Consider the following 23,277-nt stretch of genomic DNA (forward strand, 5'->3'; position numbering starts at 1 on the left):
AGGCCATTCAGCCCATCGAATCTGCTGCGTCGTTCAATCATGGCTGATGTGTTTCTTAACCTCATTTTCTGCCTTCTCCCCTTACGCCTTAAACCACTTACCAATCAATAACCAATCCATCTCTGTCTTAAATGCACTCAATGACATATCCTCTACAGTCCCCTGCAGCAACGAGTTCTACAGATTACAGGCTGAAGAAATTCTTCATCATCTCTGTGCTAAACAGTTGGAGTCCCTTAACTCTGAGGCAGTGCCCTCAGGTCCTCATCTCTCCTTTTCAAGAAATATCTTCTCATCATCCATTCTATCCAGGCCTCTCAGAATCCAGTACGTTTCAAGCAGAGCCTCGCCCCACCATCCCCCAACCCATCCTTCTAAACCTCGTTGACTACAGACCAGAGTCCTCAACTGCTCCTCCTAAGACAAACCTTTCATTCCCAGGATCTTTCCTGTATACCTGCTCTGGACCCCCTTCAAACCAGCACATCCTTCCTTAGAAACAGGACCTAAAACTGCTCACAATATTCCAAGTGTGGTTTGAATAGAACCTTATGCAGTCTTGGCAGTTCATCTCTGTTCTTGTATTCCAGACCTCCTGGGAAAGTTGACATTGCATTTGTCTTCCTAACTGCCATCTGAACTGATTTTAAGAAAATCCTGAACTAGGACTCCTAAAATCCTTTGTGTTTCATATTTCTAAAGCCTGCCCCATTTCGAAAATTGTCTATGCTTCGGTTATTCCTATTGAAGTGCAAAACCTCACACTTTGCCACATTGTACTCCATGTGCCCACTCTCCTAGCATGCAAGTCCTTCTGCAGCCTCCCTGGTTCCGCAACAGTACCTGGCCCTTTGCCTATCTTTGCATTGTCTGCAAGCTTAGCAACAATGCCCTCAGTTCCTTTGTCCAGATTGTTAATGTATAAAGTGGACAGTTATGGTTCTAATATGGATCCCTGCAGAACTTCCCTTTTCACCAGCTGCCATCCTGAAAAAGGCCCCTTTATCTCTACTCTCTGCCATCTGTCCATCAGTCAATCCTCTATCCATCCCAGTTCCTTGCCCCTATCACCATGAGCTCTTATGTTATTTAGCAGCATCCTGTGTGGCACTTTGTCAAAGACCTGGAAATTCAAATAGATGACCACTAACTTTCCTTTGTCTCACTTGCTCATCACCTCCTCAAAGAATTCTAACGAATTTGTGAGGCATGAGCTTCCCTTGACAAAGCTGTGCAGACTCAGCCCTATTTTATCATGCACTTCCAAATACTCTGTAATCTCAAAGAGTCGTGCAGTCATACAGCATGCAAACAGACTTTTCAGTCCAACCAGTCCATGCTGAACACAATCCCAAACTAAACTACTCCCATCTACTGCTCCTGGCCCATATCATTCAAAATCTTTCCTATTTGTGTACTTATCCAAATGTCATTTAAATATTGTAATTGTACCCACGTCCACCACAATGACCAAGCTCACGCTAATGGGCTTACAGTTTCTGCTTTCTGCCTCTATCCCTTTTTAAACAGGGATATTCTTTTAGCCATTTCCTTTGGAAATAGGCAAAGTCTTTTCCCTGGGGTTGGGGAGTCCAGAACTAGAGGGCATAGGTTTAGGGTGAGAGAGGAAAGATATAAAAGAAACCTAAGGGGCAACTTTTTCGCACAGAGGGTGGTACGTGTATGGAATGAGCTGCCAGAGGAAGTGGTGGAGGCTGGTACAATTGCAACATTTGATAGGTATTTGGATGGCTATATGAATAGGAAGGGTTTGGAGGGATATGGGCTGGATGCTGGCAGGTGGGACTATATTGGGTTGGGATATTTGGTCGGCATGGGCAGGTTGGACCGAAGGGTCTGTTTCCGTGCTGTACATCCCTATGACTCTATGAGTTTATGACTCCGATGTTTCCTGAAAGATCACCACTAATGCTTCCTCTGCTGATATCATGTGGCACAGAGTGCCTGAACTGTACTATAAGGACCCTTCAGATCAATCCAAGCTTCAGAATCTCATTCTCAGGATATATATTGTCTGTTCCACAGTGGTGCTGGGAGAAGAATAGATTCAATATCTCCTGAATATCAAACTCAATTTCTGTGATACAATCCTGACTAGCAGCTGACAGATATAATTTCACAAACACCAAATGATCCTAATCCCTCATTGAATGGTGTATGCTCAAAACTTATGGTGGGAAACAGAAAACATGTTCAGTTGGAAATGTCGGTTGCATTTTTCTGATGGTTTTCATCTGTGTTGCTTGATTTGGTTGGATGAACAAGTGAATCAGTTGTTTGGAAGTTGAAAATAGAATTATGACTGTGCTTTATTGGCTTTGTTCTGTACAAAACATTGCTGATTTGAAATAAAATTCCAGACCTATTGAGAATTGGGGTCTATTTTTCCAATTGGCCTTTACCGGCTCCTCAAGCAAATGTTCACAAAAAAAAGGATAAAAACTGCAGGGAACTGGAAGGTTTTTCAGTTCATTGCTTGCTACTTGCTGGTTTGAGTCACTCACTTATGTTTCCTACTGTGTTGATCTTTGTACTTTTTCAAATTCTTTCCTTCTTTGTTGCAGGGGAATCTTTGCCACTGGCCACCTCCAATCAAGTTTTAATGAAGTTCAGTGCCAAGAGTCACGCAACAGCCAAAGGCTTTCACTTTGTCTATCAAGGTAAGTTTTCTGATCTCATTGCAGAAGCACCTTGTTCAATATATTTTTTTAGTTTAAAGGGTAGTTACTGTGATACAAAAACTTTTCTTTGTGAAAAACATGCCTACAAAAGGGCCAGCAGTTCTGGAAACATTATTAGTCTGTGAATTTATTCAAAGTGACGGCCTTATTACCTAATATCTTTTAAAATTAGATTTAATATTATCCAATGTTTTCTAGACTGTTTTCATTTTGGCATTAAGTTTCTATTCCATCTCTGATTCATAATCATAGAGTCATAGCGTCATACAGGGCAGAAACAGCCCCCTTGATCCAACCAGTCCATGCCGAACATAAACCCAAACTAAACTAGTCCCACTTGACTGCTCCTGACTCATGTCCTTCCAAATCTTCCTTATCCATGTAATTATCCAAATAACTTTTAAATGTTGGAATTGTACCCACATCCATCACTTCCTCAGGATGTTCATTCCACATGGGAACCGCTCTCTGTTTAAACATTTGCCTGTCATAAATGATTTAAAATCTTTCTCCTCTTAAGTATCTGAGAATCTTTCCAATTGTTGACCGTAAGGATTCATATATTTCTTTTGAAGTATTTCATGGATCAAGCAACATGTTCTCCACTATGAACTTATCAGTAAATCTAAAGTGTGTGTGTGTGTATACATGTACGTACGTACGTACAGAGATGAGAGGAGGACATCATGTATTCATTTAATTCTCCTGAGAAAGCAGCAGTGACCCTCTGCATTAACCTACTACAGTTCAGGTGGGGATGGCATTCCCACAATTGTGTTCAATTCGCAATTTCAGGATTTTGACCCAACAACAATGGAGTAATGACAGTACCAGTGCATATCAGAATAGGTTTTAACTTGACTATGAAGGGTATAATGTCCCTATAATTTTGCTTTTTTACTCTCGAGTATTTGAGGTCATGGCGCTCATAGTGCAGCAGAAGTCAGTTTTGTGAGATGCTGAAACATCTCACATCCACAGTTTCTTTTTAGTAGAGAGAGTGGATACTGAGTTCAGTGAAGATGCAACCAATCAAATGATTGACTGTATCATGTTTGGTGTCCACATTCTTCAGTGGAATTGTCACATTATTCTTCCTGGCGATTTTCACATGTGAGATGTCCCCATGATACACAGCTAAACTTTGACTGCTGACACACATAAAGAAAAAGAAGACTGTCTCAGTCAGCTCTGGTCTTATTCCAGCCTGACATCTATGCTTGCTGTGGCCCATCTGCTGTGGGTTGGCCCACCATGCTCTTAGGAATGGAATTCTAGAATTTTGACCCAGCGACAGTCATCTGTTTCCAGGATGGTGAGTGACTTGAATGGAAACTTGTCGGTGGTAGTGTTCCCATGTATCTTCTGCTCTTCTTTGAGCTGAAATAGTCATGGGTTTGGATGGTGTTTCCCCAGGCTATTTGGTAAATTTCTACAGTGCATCTTGTAGATAGTACATATTGCTGCTACTAAGTCAAGGGTGGACGGAATGGATTCTTGTGGATGTAGTGCCTATTAAGCAGGCTGCTTTGTCCTGGATGGTGTCAAGCTTCTTGAGTGTTGTTGGAGCTGCAGTCATCCAGGCCAGTGGGGACTATTCCATCACACTCCTGACCTGTGCTTAATAGATTCTGGACAGGTTTTGGGGAGTCAGGAGGTGAATTATTTGTTGTGGTATTCCTAGCCTCTGACCTGCTCTTGTAGTCCTGTGTTTGGTGGTGGGTCCAGTTGCATTTCTGGTTAATGGTAACCACAATGATGTTGATAGTGGGGGATTCAGCGATGGCCACACCATTGAATGTCAAGGGATGATGGTTAGTCTGTCTCTTATTGGTGATAGTCATAGCCTGGAATTTGTGTTGCATGAATGTTACTTACCATTTGTCAATCCAAGCCTGAATATTGCCCAGAGCTTGTTGCACTTGAACATGGATTGCTTCAGTTTTTGATGAGTCATGAATGGTTCTGAGCAGTGTACAATCATCAGCAAACATCCCAACTTATGACCATATGATGGAGGGAAGATCATTGAAAAAACAGGTAAATATGCTTGATCCTAGGATGCTAACCTGAGGATATCCTGCAGAGATGTTCTGGAGCTGAGATGACTGACCTCAAACAACCACAACCATCATCCTATGTGCCAGCTATGTCTCCAACCAGTAGAGAGTTTTCCCTGATGCCCATTGATTCCAGCTTCACCATGGTTCCTTGATGCCACACTCGATCAAATGCAGCCTTGATGTTAAGGGCTGTTACTCTCACCTTACCTCTGAAATTTAGCCTTTTTATCTATGTTATAACCAAGGCTGTGATGAGGTCAGGAACTGAGTGGTTCTGCCAAAACCCAAATGAGAAATCAGTGAGCTGCTTGATAGTTCTACTGATGACACCTTCTATCACTCTATTGATGATCAAGATAAACTAATAGCTACATTGGATTTGTCCTTTCTTTTAGGTATAGGGCATACCTGGGTACTTTTCCACATTGTTAGGTAGATGCCAGAGTTATAACTGTACTGGAACAGCTTGGCTAGGTGAGCGGCAAGTTCTGGAGCACAAGTCTTCAGTACAATAGCTGGAATGTTGTCAAGGCCCATAACCTTTGCAGTCTCTAGTGCCTCTAAATGTTTCTTGAGATGACATGGAGTGAATCAAATTGGCTGAAGACTGGTATCTGTAATGCTGGGAACCACTGGAGGAGGCTGCAATCGACATCCCCCCTCCCCCAAACCTTTTATGGGCTCATTGTTTATATGTGTGTGTATTTGATGTCATGTTTTATCAGTTTTGGTGTACATTGGTAATACAACTCCACTTTCCTTCACCTAAAAAAACCATGAATTAGCTTTTTTTTTTCTGATCTGGTTGACTGATTTTAAGTTTGATTGCTACATGTGATAAAAGGAGAAAAGAAAAACATTACTGTGACTGATCAAGGTGGGGCCTTAAAAGAGGGGGCGCCTTGCTCACCTGGCCATGACATGTTCACGTGAGACAAATGGATAGTTTAGAAGGGAGCTCAGTGAGCTCACTCAGCTGATAGAGAAAAATACCAACAGGGTCAGTTAATTCCTTCACCGGCTGAGGCTACATTGAAGAACTCCCTTTGTCAACCTTAACCATTGCAAGAGCAGCTCGATGGTCCAGTAAGATTGTGGTGACTTTACCTTTTATGTACAGTTTAGTGACCTGAAAATCATGTCCAAATCTGCTGCACTGGATCTGGATGCTAATCAGATGGAAGTTGGGAACATTGGTAATTTCCTAGTAAAGTCCAGGATAGTATTCCAATGGAAGAATACAGACATTCATTTGCAACGTGAAGCTTGATATGGGATGACCATTTGCCTATTATTGTTAAGTTATTCTGTTGTCATTTCAACATATGACGCTGGTAACTAAATTGGTAAGAAAATATCGGAAGAACTAAACAGGTCCAGTGACATCTACAGAGAGAGAAACAAAATTAAGAATTCCACAACTTGCACCAGAATGGGGAACAATTCGAGATGTGATGGCTTTTAAGCAAGTGCAGAGGCAGGAAAAGGGAAAAGAGTTGAAGAAAAATGGGGAGTTGTGTGATAGGATGGAAGCTAGGAGCAGATACTTGATGGCAAAAGGCAAGAAGGGATTGGGATGAGACAAATAAACAGAAAATGTATCGAGGACCTTGTTGTAGGATACCTTTAAGGGATGAATCTTAAACCAATATGTATCACCAGACAGAATGTAGACTGTCTGTCTATACTCAGACAGTCATCAGGCACATGCTAAGAACAGCCTACAAGACCAGACATATTAATTCAGTTTTCCGATAATGTTATGGTTACTTACATCACTTCAAATAAAATTTCTGGCTAACTTGAATTACCAAGCACTTATGTGATTGGTGTGCTTATGCAAGACAGAAAGAAATGACAAAGACAGCCTGGGAAGAAGAAGGCAATCGAGGCTGATTGAGTAATGAAGCTGGAAATTGCAGATTGATGGCCAGAGATTGTAAAATTGGTTCAAAAGAAAGCTTTGAGGACCTGTATCTGAATTGTAACAAAAGGGAAGGATTGTCATCAAAGATAGAGATAATATAAATGTTCTGAAGGGCATTACAGGGTCAAAGTTGAAAGTTGACAAGTACTGAAACCTGAGTGCTGAAAGGTATTTGCCGTATGGTATCACTGCCACAGAAAAGAGAAGGGGTAGCTCTGTTAAGTTAAGGATGGGATAAATTCAGTTGTGAAAGATCAAAATGCAGAATCAATCTGAATTGAGATAAGTAATAGTCAAGGTAAGATGCCTTCTGTAGGACATATGAAAATAGAAGGGCAAAAGTAGGCCTTTTGACCCCTGAAGCCTGACTTCATACTCAAGAAGATCATGGCTGACCTGCCCCAGGCCTCAATTTCTCTTTTTGTGCCAGCTTAACATCACCGTCAACTTCGCTATCACAGAGTCGTAGAGATGTACAGCACGGAAACAAACTCTTTGGTCCAAGCGGTCCATGCTGACCAGATACCCCAACCCAAACTAGTTCCACCTGCCAGCACCCGGCCCATATCCCTCCAAACCCTTCCTATTCATATACTCATCCAGATACCTTTTAAATGTTTCAATTGTACCAGCCTCCACCACTTCCTCTGGCAGCTGATTCCATACATGTACCACCTTCTGCGTGAAAATGTTGCCACTTAGGTCCCTTTTATATCTTTCCCCTCTCACCCTAAACCTATTTCCTCTAGTTCTAGACTCTCCAACCCAAGGGAAAAGACTTCACCTATTTATCTGATCCATGCCCCTTGTGATTTTATAAACATCTATAAGATCACTGCTCAGCTTCCGACGTTCCAGGGAAAACTGCCCCAGCTTATTCAACCTCTCCTGATAGCTCAAATCCTCCAACCCTGGCAACATCCTTGTAAATCTTTCTGAACCCTTTCAAGTTTCACAACATCTTTCGATGGGAAGGAGACCAGAATTGCACACAATATTCCAGAAGTGGCCTAACCAATGTCCTGTACAGCCACAACATGACCTCCCAACCCCTGTACTCAATACTCTGACCAATAAAGGAAAACATACCATACGCCTTCTTCACTATCCTATCTACCTGCAACTCTACTTTCAAAGAGCTATGAACCTGCACTCCGAGGTCTCTTTGTTCAGCCACACTCCCTAGGACTTACCATTAAGTGTGTAAGTCCTGCTAAGGTGTGCTTTCCCAAAGTGCAACACCTCGCTTTTATCTAAATTAAACTCCATTTGCTACTCTTCAGTCCATTAGCCCATCTGATCTGTAATCTGAGGTATCCTTCTTCGCTGTCCACCACACCTCCAATTTTGGTGTCATCTGCAAGCTTACTAAGTATACCTCCTATGTTCACATCCAAATCATTTATATAAATGATGAAAAGTAATGGAACCAGCACCGATCCTTGTGGCACTCCACTGATCACAGGCCTCCAGTCTGACAAACAACCCTCTACCGCCACTCTCTGTCTTCTAACTTTGAGCCAGTTATGTATCCACATGGCTAGTTCTCCCTGTATTCCATGAGATCTAACCTTGCTAACCAGCCTCCCATGGGGAACCTTATCGAATTTCTTATAGATCATATCCACGGCTCTACCCTCATCAATCCTCTTTGTTACTTCTTCAAAAAATCTCAATCAATTTTGTGAGACAAGATTTCCCATGCACAAAGCCATGTTGACTAACCTAATCAGTCCTTGCTTTTCCAAATACATGTACATCCTGTCCCTCAGGATTCCCTCCAACAACTTGCCCTGACTTGTCCTTACCCCCTTTCTTAACTAGTGACACCACATTAGCCAACCTCCAAGCTTTTGGCACTTCATCTAACTATTGATGATACAAATATCTCAGCAAGGGGCCCAGCAATCACTTCCCTAGCATCCTACAGAGTTCTCGGGTACACCTGATCAGGTCCTGGGGATTTATCCACTTTTATGCATTTCAAGACATCCAGCACTTCCTTCTCTGAAATATGGGCATTTTTCAAGACATCATCATCTATTTCCTGGCATTCTGTATCTTCCATGTCCTTCTCCACAGTAAACACTGATGTAAAATACTTGTTTAGTATCACCCCATCTCCTGCGGCTCCACACAAAGGCCGCTTTGCTGATCTTTGAGGGCCCTATTGTCTCCCTAGTTACCCTTTGTCCTTAAGATATTTATAAAATCCCTTTGGATTCTGCTTAACCCTATTTTCCAAAACTATCTCATGTCCCCTTTTTGTCCTGATTTTCCTCATAAGTATGCTCCTACTGCCTTTATACTCTAAGGGTTCACTCGACTATCCTGTCTATACCTGACATATACCTTCTTCTTTTTCTTCACTAAACCCTGAATTTCTTTAGTCATCCAGCATTCTCTATACTTACCAGTCTTTCCTTTCAGCCTAACAGGAATATACTGTCTGAGGACTCTCGTTATCTCATTTTTGAAGGCTTCCCATTTTCCAGCCATCCCTTTATCTGCGAACATCTGCCCCAAATCTGCTTTTGAAAGCTTGAGCCGAATACTATCAAAATTGGCTTTTCTCCAATTTAGAATTTCTACTTTTAGATCTGGCCTATGTTTTTCCATCACTACTTTAAAACTAATAGAATTATGGTCGCTGGCCCCAAAGTTCTCTCCCACTGACACCTGAGTCACCTTATTTCCTAAGAGTAGGTCAAGTTTTGCACCTTTTCTAGTAGGTATACCCACATGCTGAATCATTTAATTTTCTTGTACACTCTGAACAAATTCCTCTCCATCTACATGCTATGACAGTCCCTGTCTATGTTTGGAAAGTTAAAATCCCCTACCAAAATCACCCTGTTTTTCTTATAACTGAGATCTCCTTACAAGTTTGTTTCTCAATTTCCCTCTGACTATTAGGGGGTCTATAATACAATCCCAATGATCATTCCTTTCTTACTTCTCAGTTCCACCCCAATAACTTTCCTGGATGTATTTCAAGGAATATCCTCCCTCTGTACAGCTGCAATGCTATCCCTTATCAAAAACACCAGTCCCCCTCCTCTCTTGCCTCCCTCTCTGTCTTTTCTGTGTTGTTTTTAAGTTATCAATCCAATCCATCCCTGAGCCACATTTCTGTAATTGCTAAGATACCCAAGTCCCATGTTCCTGATCATGTCTCAAGTTTATCTGCCTTCCCTGTTAGGCCTCTTGCATTGAAATAAATGCAGTTTAATTTATTATTCCCACCTTGTTCTCTGCTTTGTCCCTGCCTTCCCTGACTGTTTCATTTGCTTCTTTTCTCAACTGTACCAGTCTCAGATTGATCTCTTTTCTTACTATCTCCCTGGGTCCTACTCCCAGCCCCCCCCCCCCCCCCCACCCCCCTCCCCAACCCCCACCCTAGTCATTTAAATCCTCCCAAGCAGTTCTAGCAAATCTCCCTGCCAGTATATTAGTTCCCTTCTAATTCAGGTGCAATCTATCCTCCATGCACAGGTCTCATCTACCCCAGAAGAGATTCCAATGATCCAAAAATGTGAATCCTTCTCCCATACACTAGCTCCTCAGCCATGTATTCATCTGCTCTATCCTCCTATTCCTACCCTCACTAGCACATAGCACCATGAGGACATCCAGATATTACTACTCTCGAGGACCTCTGCCTAACTCTCTGTATTATCCCTTCAGAATCTCATCCTTTTCCCTTCCTATGTTGTTGGTTCCAATGTGGACAATGATCTCTCCTGGGCCCTCTCCCCTTTGAGAACATTCTGCACCCTCTCTGAGACATCCTTGATCTCGGCACCAGGGAAGCAACACACCATTCTGATTTTTCCCTGCTGGCCACAGAAAAGTCTATCTATACCTTGCACTAGAGAGACCCCAAACACAGTCGATCTCTTGGAACCCGACGTACCCTTCATTAGAGCCAGTCTCAGTACCAGAAACGTGGCTGTTCTTGCTACATTCCCCTCAGAATCCATCACCCCCTACATTTTCCAAAACAGCATACTTGTTTGAAATGGGGATAGCCCTGAAGACTCCTGCACTACCTGCCTACCTCTCTTACCTTTCCTGGACTAACCCCTCCATGTGACTGTACCTGTGACTTCTCTGCCTTCCTATAATTGCTATCTATCACACTCCTTGCTCTTACAAATTTGTCATTGTCTCTAACTGTCGATCCAACCAATCCATTCAATCTGATAGGTTTTGCAGCCAATGGCATTCATTGCAGACATAGTTTTCAGTAACACATAAACTCTCCCTAAACTCTCACATCCAACAAGAAGAGCGAAAAACTCTTCTAAGGGCCACTTTTGCTTCTTCCAATCTTGTCCCAGAAAAAAACGCCATCTTATTCCTCTACAAAACAAGGCTGCAGGCTAACTTAATACATATGGCTTTTTAAAAAAAGTTTAACCAAGAGACATTTATTCAAATGAAACATATAACCAAGAAAGAACCCATTCTATTCACGATTGTAGATTTACAGCAAGACTATCCTTATCTGTTGCTGTGCTGTGACCTATCCCAAATAGGTTCCTCCAAGATTAGTTGTGAATTTCACTGTTTGTTAATTTTCCCAGATGTACTCCATCCAGCAATACATGAATTCAAACAGCAAAGGCAGGAACTGTGCAGGTTCACTGCTGTGTCAGTTAGCAATGTGGGTTTCTTTCTCTCTCTCTCTCTCTCCTGCACTGACCTGACAATGTGTTATCTTTGTCTATGCTTCTCCCTTTTAAAAGTACCGTTGTTTTGACTATTTCATCGATCAAAGATCTCTCCATCTCCCCTTTTTAAATACTTTCTGCAGCCTAGGTTTAAGATTAGTGATCTGGAATAGTTTTATAGGTGCCCTAATGTTGCTACACTGTAGGACAGGATGTACAGTGAGTGATAAATGGGACATTGAAAAGATGTCTCACGATAATCATGAGTGACTTTCATCTATGTGTAGATTGGGAGGATCAGATTGACAAAAGGATTCTGAAAAATGAATTTATATATGTCTGTGGGGCAATTTACCTCCAGCAGAATGATCTTGAGCCAAATAAGCAGCAGACTCTCCTAGACTTGGTCATGTGCAATGAGACAGGATCAAATAATAACCTCATGGTAAAGAACCCTGGAGGTGACAGTGATCATCACATGACAGAATTTCATATCCACTTAGAATGGGAGAAGCATGGGACCATGGCTAATGTTTTCACTTTAAATAAAGGTAACTGAGAGTAAGAAGGCAGATCTTGCTACTGTGTACTAGGAAACCAGTTTAAAAGGTAGGTCAGTCAAATTGCGGTGACAGATTTTTCAGTAGATATGTAATAACTCTCAGCAAAGCTATATCCCAGTGAGAAAGGGAGGTTGTTTGAGAAGGAGGTATCATCTGTGCGGAAATGAGAATAATTTTAAATGGAAAGAGACACAGTACAAATCTGCAAAGATTATGTTTTGGTTTCAGGGTTTGGAACCAGAAAAGAATGACTCAAAAATGAATAAAGATGCAGAAAGCAGAGTATGTGGAAAAACTACTTAAAATGAGAAAAGCAAATAATGAGTTTCAAAAAGCATTTGAAAAGGAAAAGAGTAAATGAAGTTAGTGTGTGTCCTCTAGACTGTCAATTTGAGAAATTGATCATGGTAAAGGAGGCTGTGTCTGTTATCACAGAAAGCTTCCCAGTAATAATTGCAAATCAAGAGATGAAGTGGGGACATGGACTTAAAGCAACCACCACCATCAGAGTCAAGGTCCTCTGAAAACGCTTAGACCTTAAAGCTCAAATTCCCAGATGGGCTGCATCTTTATGTTTGAAAAGAAATAGGAACATAGATCATAGGTGGGCCTACACTTCTTGAGATTTGGTCTCAGCAAATTGTAAAATAGTCAATGTCATACATTTATCCAAGAAGGGAGGGATGCAGAAAGCAGGAAACTGTGGGCCAGTTGGCCTGACACCTGTCATAGGGAAGATGATAGAATCCATTTCTAAGGAGCTTATGGCAGGAGACAATGAGATCAGGCAGAGCAAACTTAGCTTCACGAAAATAAAATGATGTTTAACTTACCTAATAGAGTCTTTTGATGAAGTAATATTGATGGTTCCTCGAGTGGAATGGGAACATGTGGTGAGTTTTGATTTACAAAAGTTATTGATCAAGTACCACATCAAAGATTGCTGTGTAAGATGCTGATCATAGTGTAATGATAAAGGTAGTTAACAGCGAGCAAAGGGGAAGGATAATTGGATCTCTTTCAGGTTGGAAAGCTGTAAAAAGTGAAGTGCCACAAAGATCAGCGTTCAGGTCTCAACTACATGTAATCTATCTCAATGATTTTAATGGTCCATTGAATGTATGGTAATTGAATTTGCTGCTGATACCAGGACAGGTGGAAAAATAAGTTGTTTAAGTGGAAATAGAGAATCTGCAAAAGCATAAATAATGGGGAAGTCAGTGGGGGGGAATTTGGCAGATAGAGTATAAAGTGGGTAGATATGAACTTGTGTATTTTTGCAGGAAGAACAGAAAAAAAATGTTTATTATTTAGATAGAATGAAATTGCAAGATTTGGTGGTGCAAAAGGATCTGGAGATCTCAGCTCATGAATCATAAAAAGTGGAACCTCAATTATCCGAATGTGATGGGCGGGCACTATTTTGTTCAGATAATCGATTAAATGCCTTTCCTCTGGGGCTCGGAGTTTTTAAAGTCTGCTCCTCATTCAGGAGACTGCAGCAGCACACAGCATGTAAGACCCCGCCCCCAATCCTGTGCAACGCTGCCCCCCCCCGCACCAAACATCCCCCCCACCCTCAAACCCGTGCAACACCTCCACCATCCCCAACACTAGCCCCCCCCCCACCTCTACCCAGTGCAATACAGCCCCATGCTCCCAACCCCGTGCAGGAACCCCCTTGCGCTCAACCCCACACCCCAGCCCCCGTCCCCATCCCCCATGCAACATCCCCCTTGCATTCAACCCCAGCCCCCACCCCCATCCCCGTGCAACCCCACCCCCCAACCCCGACCCTGTGCAAACCCCACCTCGTGCTCAACCCTATACCCCAGCCTCCAACCCCATCCCCGTGCAACTCCACTCCCGACCCCCAACCCTGTGCAACAACCCCCTCGTGCTCAACCCTACACCCCAGCCCCCATCCCTGTGCAACATTCCCCTTGCGTTCAACTCCAGCCCTCACCCCCATCCCCGTGCAACCCCACCCCCCTACCCCCAACCCCGTGCAAATTCCTCCTCGGGCTCACCCCTACCCCCCAGCCCCCATTCCCATGCAACATCCCCCTCGCACTCAACCCCACCCCTCCACCCCATCGCCGTGCAACACTACCCACCCACACCCAACCCCATGCAACACCCCCAGTGCCCTCAACTCTGCCCCCAACCCTATGCAACACCCCCCTTGTGCTCAACTCCACACCCCCACCCCCATCCCTGTACCAAACACCCCTCACACTCAACCCTAGCCCCCACCCCATCCCCGCGCAACACCGCCTACCTGCCCCCCAACCCCGTGTAACACCTGCCTCACACTCAACCCCACAACCCCGCCCCAATCCCATGCGACACTTCCCCACACCCCCAACCCCATGCAACCCCACCCTTCCGCACCCAGCCTCGTGGAATACCTCGCCTGCCCCAACCCCGCTCCCCCGCCTCCATCCCTGTGCAACGACCCCCTTACCCTCAACCCCCCCACTCCCATCCCCGTGCAACACCTCCCCCACACCACATCCCGCCCCCAATCCTGTCAAACACCGTCCCCCTGCCCCAAAACCCATCCAACACCCCCCCCGCCCACCCCCAATCCCGTACATACCCGACCCCCTCTCCGATGCAGCTGCACTGGACACCAACAACAAGATTGCTGCAGTTGCCTTTGTGGGGTAAGTCCCCAAATAGCACACACATGCAGCCACAGCCACGCACTTAACTTTTGACTGCAACTTTTTGACAGGTTCCATGTTTGCCCTGTACAGGACAATGTTGGAGAGATTATGTGGGGAATGGGGGTTTAGGGTACACCCCTGTGTAGAACTCCAGGGAAAGTGTGGGGAGAGAGAGAGGGCAGGAAGTCAGTCATTTGAAGTCGGTGCCTGTGTAATCACTGTAAACACAAGACACAATCACTGTTGGAAACACGTCTTTGATGTAATGTTTTCATCGGGACCTCGAGATCTCCTTCGGTTAATTGGATTTTTGGATAATTGGTATTTGGAAAATCGATGTTTCTCTGTATAAATGTACAAGTGATTTGACAAGCAATGGGAATGTTGTCATTTATTGCATGGGGAATGGAATATAAAAGTTGGGAAGCTTTACTGTAGCTGTGCAAGACAATGTCTGAAGTATTATGGACAATTTTGATCTCCTATTTGAACAAAGATAAACTTGTTTCAGTAGCAGTTTAGAGAATTTCCTTCAAATTATCCCTGGGATGAAGTGCTTATCTTAGAAAGAAATGTGAAACACACGTGGCCTCAGACTTTAGAAGCATGGGAGGTGATCTTGTTCAGACATACAAGATCTCGAGGGGACTAGCAGGATGTTTCCTCTTGAGAGGCAGATTAAAACAAAAAGGACAGACTTTAGAGAATGAGCAATCTCTTTTTTAAAACAGAAAAGGAGACTTTATTCACTTAAAGGCCAGCAGCATGTGGCATTCTCTTCCCTAAAAAGTAGTGGGACTTGGATATTCAAATTTATTTAAGGTTGGGTTAGACAGATGTTTTGAGATACCAGAGAGTAAAGAGTTATGGGGACAGGAAACTGAATGTGGGACTACAAACAGGTTAATCATGATCGTATTGAATGGTGGAGTAGAATCCAAGGGCCAAATGGCCTACTCCTGCTCCTGTATCCTCCATTCCTCGGGTCTCTTTGGAATGCTGAAAGCAGAGGTCAAGCTGTATGCAGTTTTGAAGTTGGCAGATGAACATTGAGGAGCAGGAGAATCGATGTTTCAGACATGAGCCCTTCTTCAGGAATTTTAACCTACTGTGAATCCTCTTGCAAGGATGCCTTCCTTGAAGAAGCCTCCCACTTCCTGCAGAATGGCTCATGCCCGAAACATCGATTCTCCTGCTCCTTGGATGCTGCTGACCTGCTGCGCTTTTCCAGCAACACATTTTCAGCTCTGATCTTCAGCATCTGCAGTCCTCACTTTCTCCTTGATGAATGTCGAGGTCATGGAGGTGGAAATGAGAGCCCCATCATGATTTTGGCAGAGAAGTGGCATGAATAGTATCAGTAAATGGAATTGACACAGTTAAGTGCTGCCTTGTACACAGTGTGGGTCGATTGCAAAATGGGTTTCTGCAGAGGGTCATTGTTCAATTTGCAACCATAACCTCGAACTTCGATTACTATTTTAATTCTCCACCTCACTCCCACTCTGACCTCGATCCTTGACCTTTTATGTTGTTTAGTGAAGCTCAGTATAATCTCAAGGAAGACCTCATCAGCCATTGATTTGAAACTTCACAGCTTCTAGACTCAAACCGGTTCAACATCTTCAGATCTTAACCTCTGACCTTTTCTTCAGGCAGCAGTTTTTAGTAATGATTCTAATTCCAATTCAAACCATCCTCCAGCCCTATTGTTTCTTTACAAATCCTATCTCCTTTCACCTTGTTCCATTGTCACTGTTGTCATTAATCTCTCTCGCCTTCCACCTTACAACAGAACTTTCCACTTGTCCTTTCCCCCTCTATTTGTTCCCTGTCAATATTGCTTGCTTAAAAGCCATTATACTTCTGACATTTTCTATTTCCGACAAAAGGTCATCACCCTGAAACGCTTGAAGTATTTCTCGCAACAAATGTGACCAGAACTGCTGCTTTTATTCCAGATTGTCAGCATTCGCTGTGTTCTGCTTTGGTGTTTGTGTGAGCATTACCATTGCTCAGACATGGTTGGGGATAGCATCAAAACTGACCTACCAAAAGCCGTTAATGTGCCTGGATGTGTTCCCATCTATTCATTACTGGCTTAACAAGGGGCAAAATGACATATCTAACAGGAGTACCATTTGACTGGAGCGCATTGGATATGAGGTTCGTCTGGTTGTATGTGCAATATGACCTCAGTTAGTTGGAAGATTTGCCTTCTGGAAGTGTTTTAATTAATTAGAGCCTGCTTTTTTTTAACAATATGAGCCTTGCCAGCACATGAGAGGCATTGATGAAGGGATGACGAATGTGGGGAAAAATACTTTGAATAGGTAGAATAGAATTTATGCAAAAATAAGACAAGGTCAAAGTTGAAATCAATAAAAGTTAAAATATAAAGGAGAGAGAACAGAAGGAAAGGAAAGACGGAGCAGCGGTATAAATTGCAGGGTAGATTTTGACTTGGCGGCGTGTGAGTTCATCAGTCAATTATTCTGTACAGCAGTCAAAAGTGCTGCAATCCTCTGTTGACACGTGGAGTTTTAGATAATGTTGGTGGTATGCTATTTTAAGGTAGACCGATGACCAGATTCTTGGTTCTTAGAGTTTGTTTACATCATGCTGACTATACACATTCCAACTCAGCGTAAGATCTAAACTGTTACTTCTTCTCTAGAGTGTGATCTGCATGTGGTCATAGCATCACCAATGATGTAGCTTCTTCTTATAAACATGTAATCCCACATGAGTTAACCCTTTATACTCCATCTGAGGTTGAAAAGAAGGCTTTTTTATTTATGGAACTCCAGCTGGTCACATGAAACCATTGGTATATTTTCTAGATAACTGTTGCTGGTACCCAATGGTATTTGTCATCTCTCCCACTATGTGGCACAGGGTAAGAGTTGTTTGAGGTGGTTAGCAGCTGCCAGTCCTCCTTTGTGACCAGTGATAAAGGATACACCACTATTAACTATATATAAAATTGCTGTACACACATAAAGGAGGTGTAATTATGATAGCAATAAGCAGTTGGTCAGGTATAATTACTTTAACCTCAGGGAGTTGGTACAGAACATCTAACTCTGAAAGCTAGAGTAGAACCCTTGTCTCCACCCACAGACTGTGCATTACATAAGTAGAATGAGTGAAGTCAATATAATATAAGCATGAACCCCTTCAGAATCAATAACTTATACAACAAAGGCAGCTCATTAATTTGGGACCACGGACATGTTGGTGAACTGTGAGACTATATTGAGGCTGAGGTGAATGATAAGCATAAACTAGGGGTAATCTGCAGTATTTTTCTATATTTCCATGCTGAATTTGTTGTTTTTTCTATGTGCACAAGAAGAATGCTGTGCCCACTGCTTTTATTTTGCATAATACTGATGAAATCAGATAAACACCTCAGTATCACACAGAATCCCTCCAGTGTGAAACAGGCCATTAGGCCCAACAAGTCCAAACTAACCCTCCGAAGAGTCCGCTCAGACCCATTCCCTTAATCTATTAGATTAGATTAGATTACTTACAGTGTGGAAACAGGCCCTTCGGCCCAGCAAGTCCACACCGACTTGCCGAAGCACACCCACCCACACCCATTCCCCTACATTTACCCCTGCACCTAACACTACGGGCAATTTAGCATGGCCAATTCACCTGACCTGCACATCTTTGTGACTGTGGGAGGAAACCGGAGCACCCGGAGGAAACTCACGCAGACATGGGGAGAACGTGCAAACTCCACACAGACAGTCGCCTGAGGCGGAAATTGAACCCGGGTCCCTGGCGCTGTGAGGCAGCAGTACTAACCATTGTGCACCGTACCGTCCTATTCCCCTCTCTTAGTATCTCAATTTGATTTATAAATATCGTCTGTGTTGGGGACACTTCAGCCATTGTGATAGGTCTGTGTGACACTATCATTGCCTCAACAGCAAGAATAGGATGGTCAATAATTCTCTTCCATTTTCAAGTACTGCTTTTGGCCAGGAGGCCTCAAAATTTACCATTTTGGTGTTAACTAGATTTTTATTTGGAGATTTGGTCATCTGGAATTCTGAAAAGCTTTATCACTCCTATTCTTGTTTGCTTCAAAATGCGTAATCTGAAAATTCAGAATCAAGAATTTTGAAGAACTTATTGGCAGGTATAAAAATGTAATCAATGAGAGAAAAACGTCATTATGTCCCATCAGTATTTTCAGATTCTAAACTTCTGAACATCACCTCCTACTGTCCCCACCTCCCTTTTGATCAACCTCACTGACAGTTTGCTCACAGATTGTGGTTGACAGTTTGTGCTAATTTATACTGGACTGTATGCTGTTTTCTGCAAGAGATTACTAACACTCATCAGGAAACTAGGTCTAGCCTGACTAAAGCTCACTTCATACGAAATCCTTAAAGCTGGTACAAGAAGTAAACTGTAACCAGGAATGGGCTTGAGTCTAAGCTCCAAGAAGGAGGAAAAGCAAATAGAAAACAATATTAATTTAATTACATGTTGGCTACATTTCCTCTCCTGTATTCTGCTTTTTCACTGTATATGTATAGGCATGCCACTTTAATTAAGTTCAGTTTTCAAGTGTCTCAATTGAGTGTAAATAACCTGTCATCTCCTTTGAAACATTTCTTCCTTGTGTTTTCTTTTTTGAGCCTCGCTTCCTCACTTTGTGCCTGTTCAGTGATTAACCTGAAAATTGAATTTGAATTATTCCATTCGTTAACCTACAGCGGTACCCCGGACAAGTGCCACACAATGTAGCTCGATACCTGAGCCAAGGTATGGCAGAAGAATAGGAAATGACTTTGCTGTGGGCGCCATTATCCGCTTCGAATGCAATCCAGGTTACGCTCTCCAAGGTTCCCAGAACATAGAATGCCTAGCTGTACCTGATGCCTTGGCACAGTGGAATGACTCTGCACCAACTTGTTCAGGTAAATGAACCAAACCAACTCCTCAAGCCTCTCTTCAGTGACTAAACTTGACAGAGGTGGCGCAGGACAACCAGTGGAATTTTCACTGATTTGTACAAAGTTATCACAAATTGACGATCAGAAACTTAATTGTGAATTTTATTCCAGTAACTAAAGGCCCAAACATTTCTAAGGATAGTGAAGCTAGAAAGCCTGGATTGGCAGGTGAACACTGCTGAATTGCTGTTACAGGAGTTATGTGTCTGTTCGAAAAAGAAAACAAGTGACCCTGTGCTGCCTGTCTCTGTGGTAGAATCTTTGGCTTTGGTTTAGAATAGGCAGAGTTGGACACCTTGGAGTAATTCATGAAACTAACCTTGAGAATGCAGTGAATTCTCCAATTTGAATAATGTCTGCATCTACTGTCTTTTCAAGAGTAACACTCCGCCAGTAGCACAGTGAGGGTATTCACTGAGAAAATAAGCTGTGCAGATTGGGAAGGGCCTGCTGCCCCTAATAAATTAGTCGAGCCCAGCCACATTAGCAACATTGATGCTACAGCCCCTTTGACTATCTAGTCTCTCTCTCTCTCTCCCAACCATCCCCCAACCACCTCCACAATGTGGGCTCCACCAATCCACTTGTACCTTTTCACACGTCCCCGCCCCCACCGCCACCACCAACCCTGTCATCAGCATAAATAGCATGCTTCTCGAACAGCTGTCAGTTCTGATGAAGGGGCACTGTTAATATTAATTCTGTTTTCTCTTCGCAGATGCTACCGGACCTGCTGAGTTTCTCCAGGAATTGCTGTTTTTGTACATTTCAAAATTACAGCTCAACCTTAGCAAATCAACAAAGCTGAAGTATACCTTTCACCTAGATTAACTTCTTTCAACAACCCCTCACTCTACATATCTTCTCAAATTTCTGCACTACAAAAATGAGATAATCAAAATAAGATTCTTAACATGCCCATACCAGCTCCTTAAGGTAATAGTAAATGTACCTGCAGAAATTTAAAATATTTTGAAACTGTTCAGGTATGTTTTGACACTGCATTAGCACAAGTGGGACTCCAAGCAAGGCCCCTTGGCTCAGAAGTAGGGATATATCATGGCACCTGTAAGCTTGGCTGTTTGCAGCCTGTTTGAAGCTGGCCCTGTTGCTGTGTGCCATTCACACAGGTCAGTTAGCTCCCAGCTTCACTGACTGATGTAAGTCGGAAGCAAAGTCTCTGCACTTCCTGGATTGTTGAACCTAGGTTCAGAGAGATCTCTGTAGTTGACACCATCTCACCAGCAGCCGTCAGTAACTGAACCAAAAATCATTGTATCTCTACGCCATCCAAACAGGCTGTTCAACTCATTGAGTCTACACTGACTCTCCAAAGAGCATCTCACCCAGACCCACCCCACAATCCTGCATTTTTCTGGACACTGTGGCAACTTAGCATGGCCAATCTACTGAACCTGCATGTCTTTGGACTGTGGGAGAAAACCAAAGCACTCATAGGAAGGCCACATAGACAGGTGGAGAGTACACAAACTTCACACAGACAATTACCGAAGGATGGAATTGAACTCTGGTCCCTGGCACTGTGAGGCAGTAGTGCTAACCTGAAACACTACGCTACCACACTCAGGAGGGAACTGCCCTCAAAGTCCTCATCATTACAACTCAGCCAGTGCAGTGATCACTGGGCCTAAGACACTCATTCACCTTCCAATGGGTCTCGGACAGGTCCTGCTCCACGGGTTTTCCCTTAGGATCTTGCCAGACCCAACATTCATCTGGCTGTCCCAACCACTCCAACCACCACTGTTATCCTGAATGTCAGCCGGAATTCCTCCTTCTACTATGCAGGGCTGAGGGGCTGATCAGCAGCGAAGGCATCGTCCACCACATGTGCATTGATGTTAGTACTCCAGCTGACCATGTTGTCTGCCATCCTCCTCCGCTTTTCTTGCGTGAACGATGTTACACATGTGACATGTTGCCCGTGTATTTTTGTTTTGTGCAAATAATGTAAGTGAACGTTTGAACAATGAGGATAGGTAAACTTTGAATGGATTTACGTTTTGGAAGTGGATAGTTCCTAGCCATGATGTATGTCCCTGAAAAGTTGCAGATTAAGCAGTAACAAGTCTGTCATAGGCCTTATTATAGAAAGATTAATTGATATTCAACACCAGTTGCAAAAACAAAGCAGAACACTCACACAATGCAGGAATGATTTGGAGATGCTGGTGTTGGACTGGGGTGTACAAATTTAAAAATCACACAACACCAGGTTATAGTCCAACAGGTTTAATTGGAAGCACACTAGCTTTCGGAGCGACGCTCCTTCATCATGTGGTAGTGGAGGGCTCAATGTTAGGTGTGATTTTTAACAATGCAGGAAAGTTATGATGGCCTGCTTCAGCTGTGAGGCACTGTGGGCCATCGACAGCAATCTGCAAACTCATAGCCAGGCTTACCCCCCCTCCCCCCCATCCCACCCCTCCCCCCACTTAACCATTACCATCAAGGTAGGTGATCAACCCAGATTGAATGGAGTGTACAGGAAGGTGTGCCAGGAGCAGCACTCAGCAACTGTGAAAATGAGGTGTCAACTGGTGATGCTACCAAGCAGGATTACTTGCATGCTGGGTCCTCTCTTGTTTGTCGTTTATATAAATGATTTAGATGAGAATATTGAAGGCATGGTTTGTAAGTTTTGGGAACGACACCAAAAAACGTGACATAATAGACAGCGAAAAAGGTTTTCTAAGATCACAGATGGATCTTGATCAAATGTGTCAATGGACTGAAAAATGGCAGATAGAGTTCAAACTGGATAAATGCAAGGTATTACATTGTGATACAACTAACAAGGGTAGGGCTTACACAATTAATGGTAGGGCCTTGGTGATGTTGTAGAACGGAGGGACCAAGGAATGCAGGTACATAATTCTTTAAAGTTTGAATCACAGAAAGACAGGGTGGTTAAAAAGAAACGAAGGCTTGTCTTCTCGGGTTTTGAAAAGATTTGTAGCTCGGGTTGAGTTTCTGGATGTAAGTTTGCTTGCTGAGCTGAAAGATCTGCCTTCATTTTTCATTTTTTTGAGTATAGGGGTTGGGAGGTAAAATTGAGGTTGTACAGGACATCGGTGAGGCCTCTTCTGGAATACTGTGTCCAGTTCTGGGGGCCCAATTATTGGAAGGATATTATTAAAGCTGGAAAGAGTTCAGAAGGGATTTCCCAGGATGTTGTCGGGTAAGGAAGGTTTGAGTTATAAAGAAAGTCTGAATAGGCTGGGACTTTTTTTTTGCTGGAGCATAGGAAGTTGAGAGGCAATCTGATAGAAGATTATGAAATAATCAGAGGTATGGACAGAGTTAAAGGTAGTAGTCCTTTCCCTAGGATGGGGAATTTCAAGACCACAGGGCACATTTTTAAGGAGAGAGATTTAAAAAAATGAGGCAATTTTTTTTTACACTAAACGTGGTTTGTGTGTGGAATGAACTTCCTGAGAAAGTGGTGGATATGTGTACAATTACAACATTTAAAAAGACATTTGGATAGCTACATGAATTGGAAACATGGGCCAGGAGCAGATGGGACTAGTTTAGTTTGGGATATTGTTCAGCATGAATTGGTTGGACCAGAAGATCTGTTTCTATGCTGTATGACTCTCGGATTCTATGATAGACTGAGCTAAGCGATCCCAGAATGAACGGATCCTATCTAAGCTCTGCAGTCCTGC

At 43.1% G+C, this 23,277-nt stretch overlaps 1 protein-coding gene across 1 annotated transcript in view; it reads left to right on the forward strand.

Annotated features, from left to right (window-relative positions):
• Positions 1–23,277, forward strand: part of csmd2 (CUB and Sushi multiple domains 2) — a 605,906-nt gene that overhangs the window by 354,713 nt on the left and 227,916 nt on the right. The window contains exons 28-29 of the mRNA XM_060847269.1: positions 2,586–2,681; positions 19,346–19,549. Of these exons, the coding sequence (XP_060703252.1) occupies positions 2,586–2,681; positions 19,346–19,549 (300 nt within the window). The remainder of the gene's footprint in view (positions 1–2,585; positions 2,682–19,345; positions 19,550–23,277) is intronic.

Source organism: Hemiscyllium ocellatum, chromosome 30, assembly GCF_020745735.1.
Source record: "Hemiscyllium ocellatum isolate sHemOce1 chromosome 30, sHemOce1.pat.X.cur, whole genome shotgun sequence".
Lineage (NCBI taxonomy): Eukaryota > Metazoa > Chordata > Chondrichthyes > Orectolobiformes > Hemiscylliidae > Hemiscyllium > Hemiscyllium ocellatum.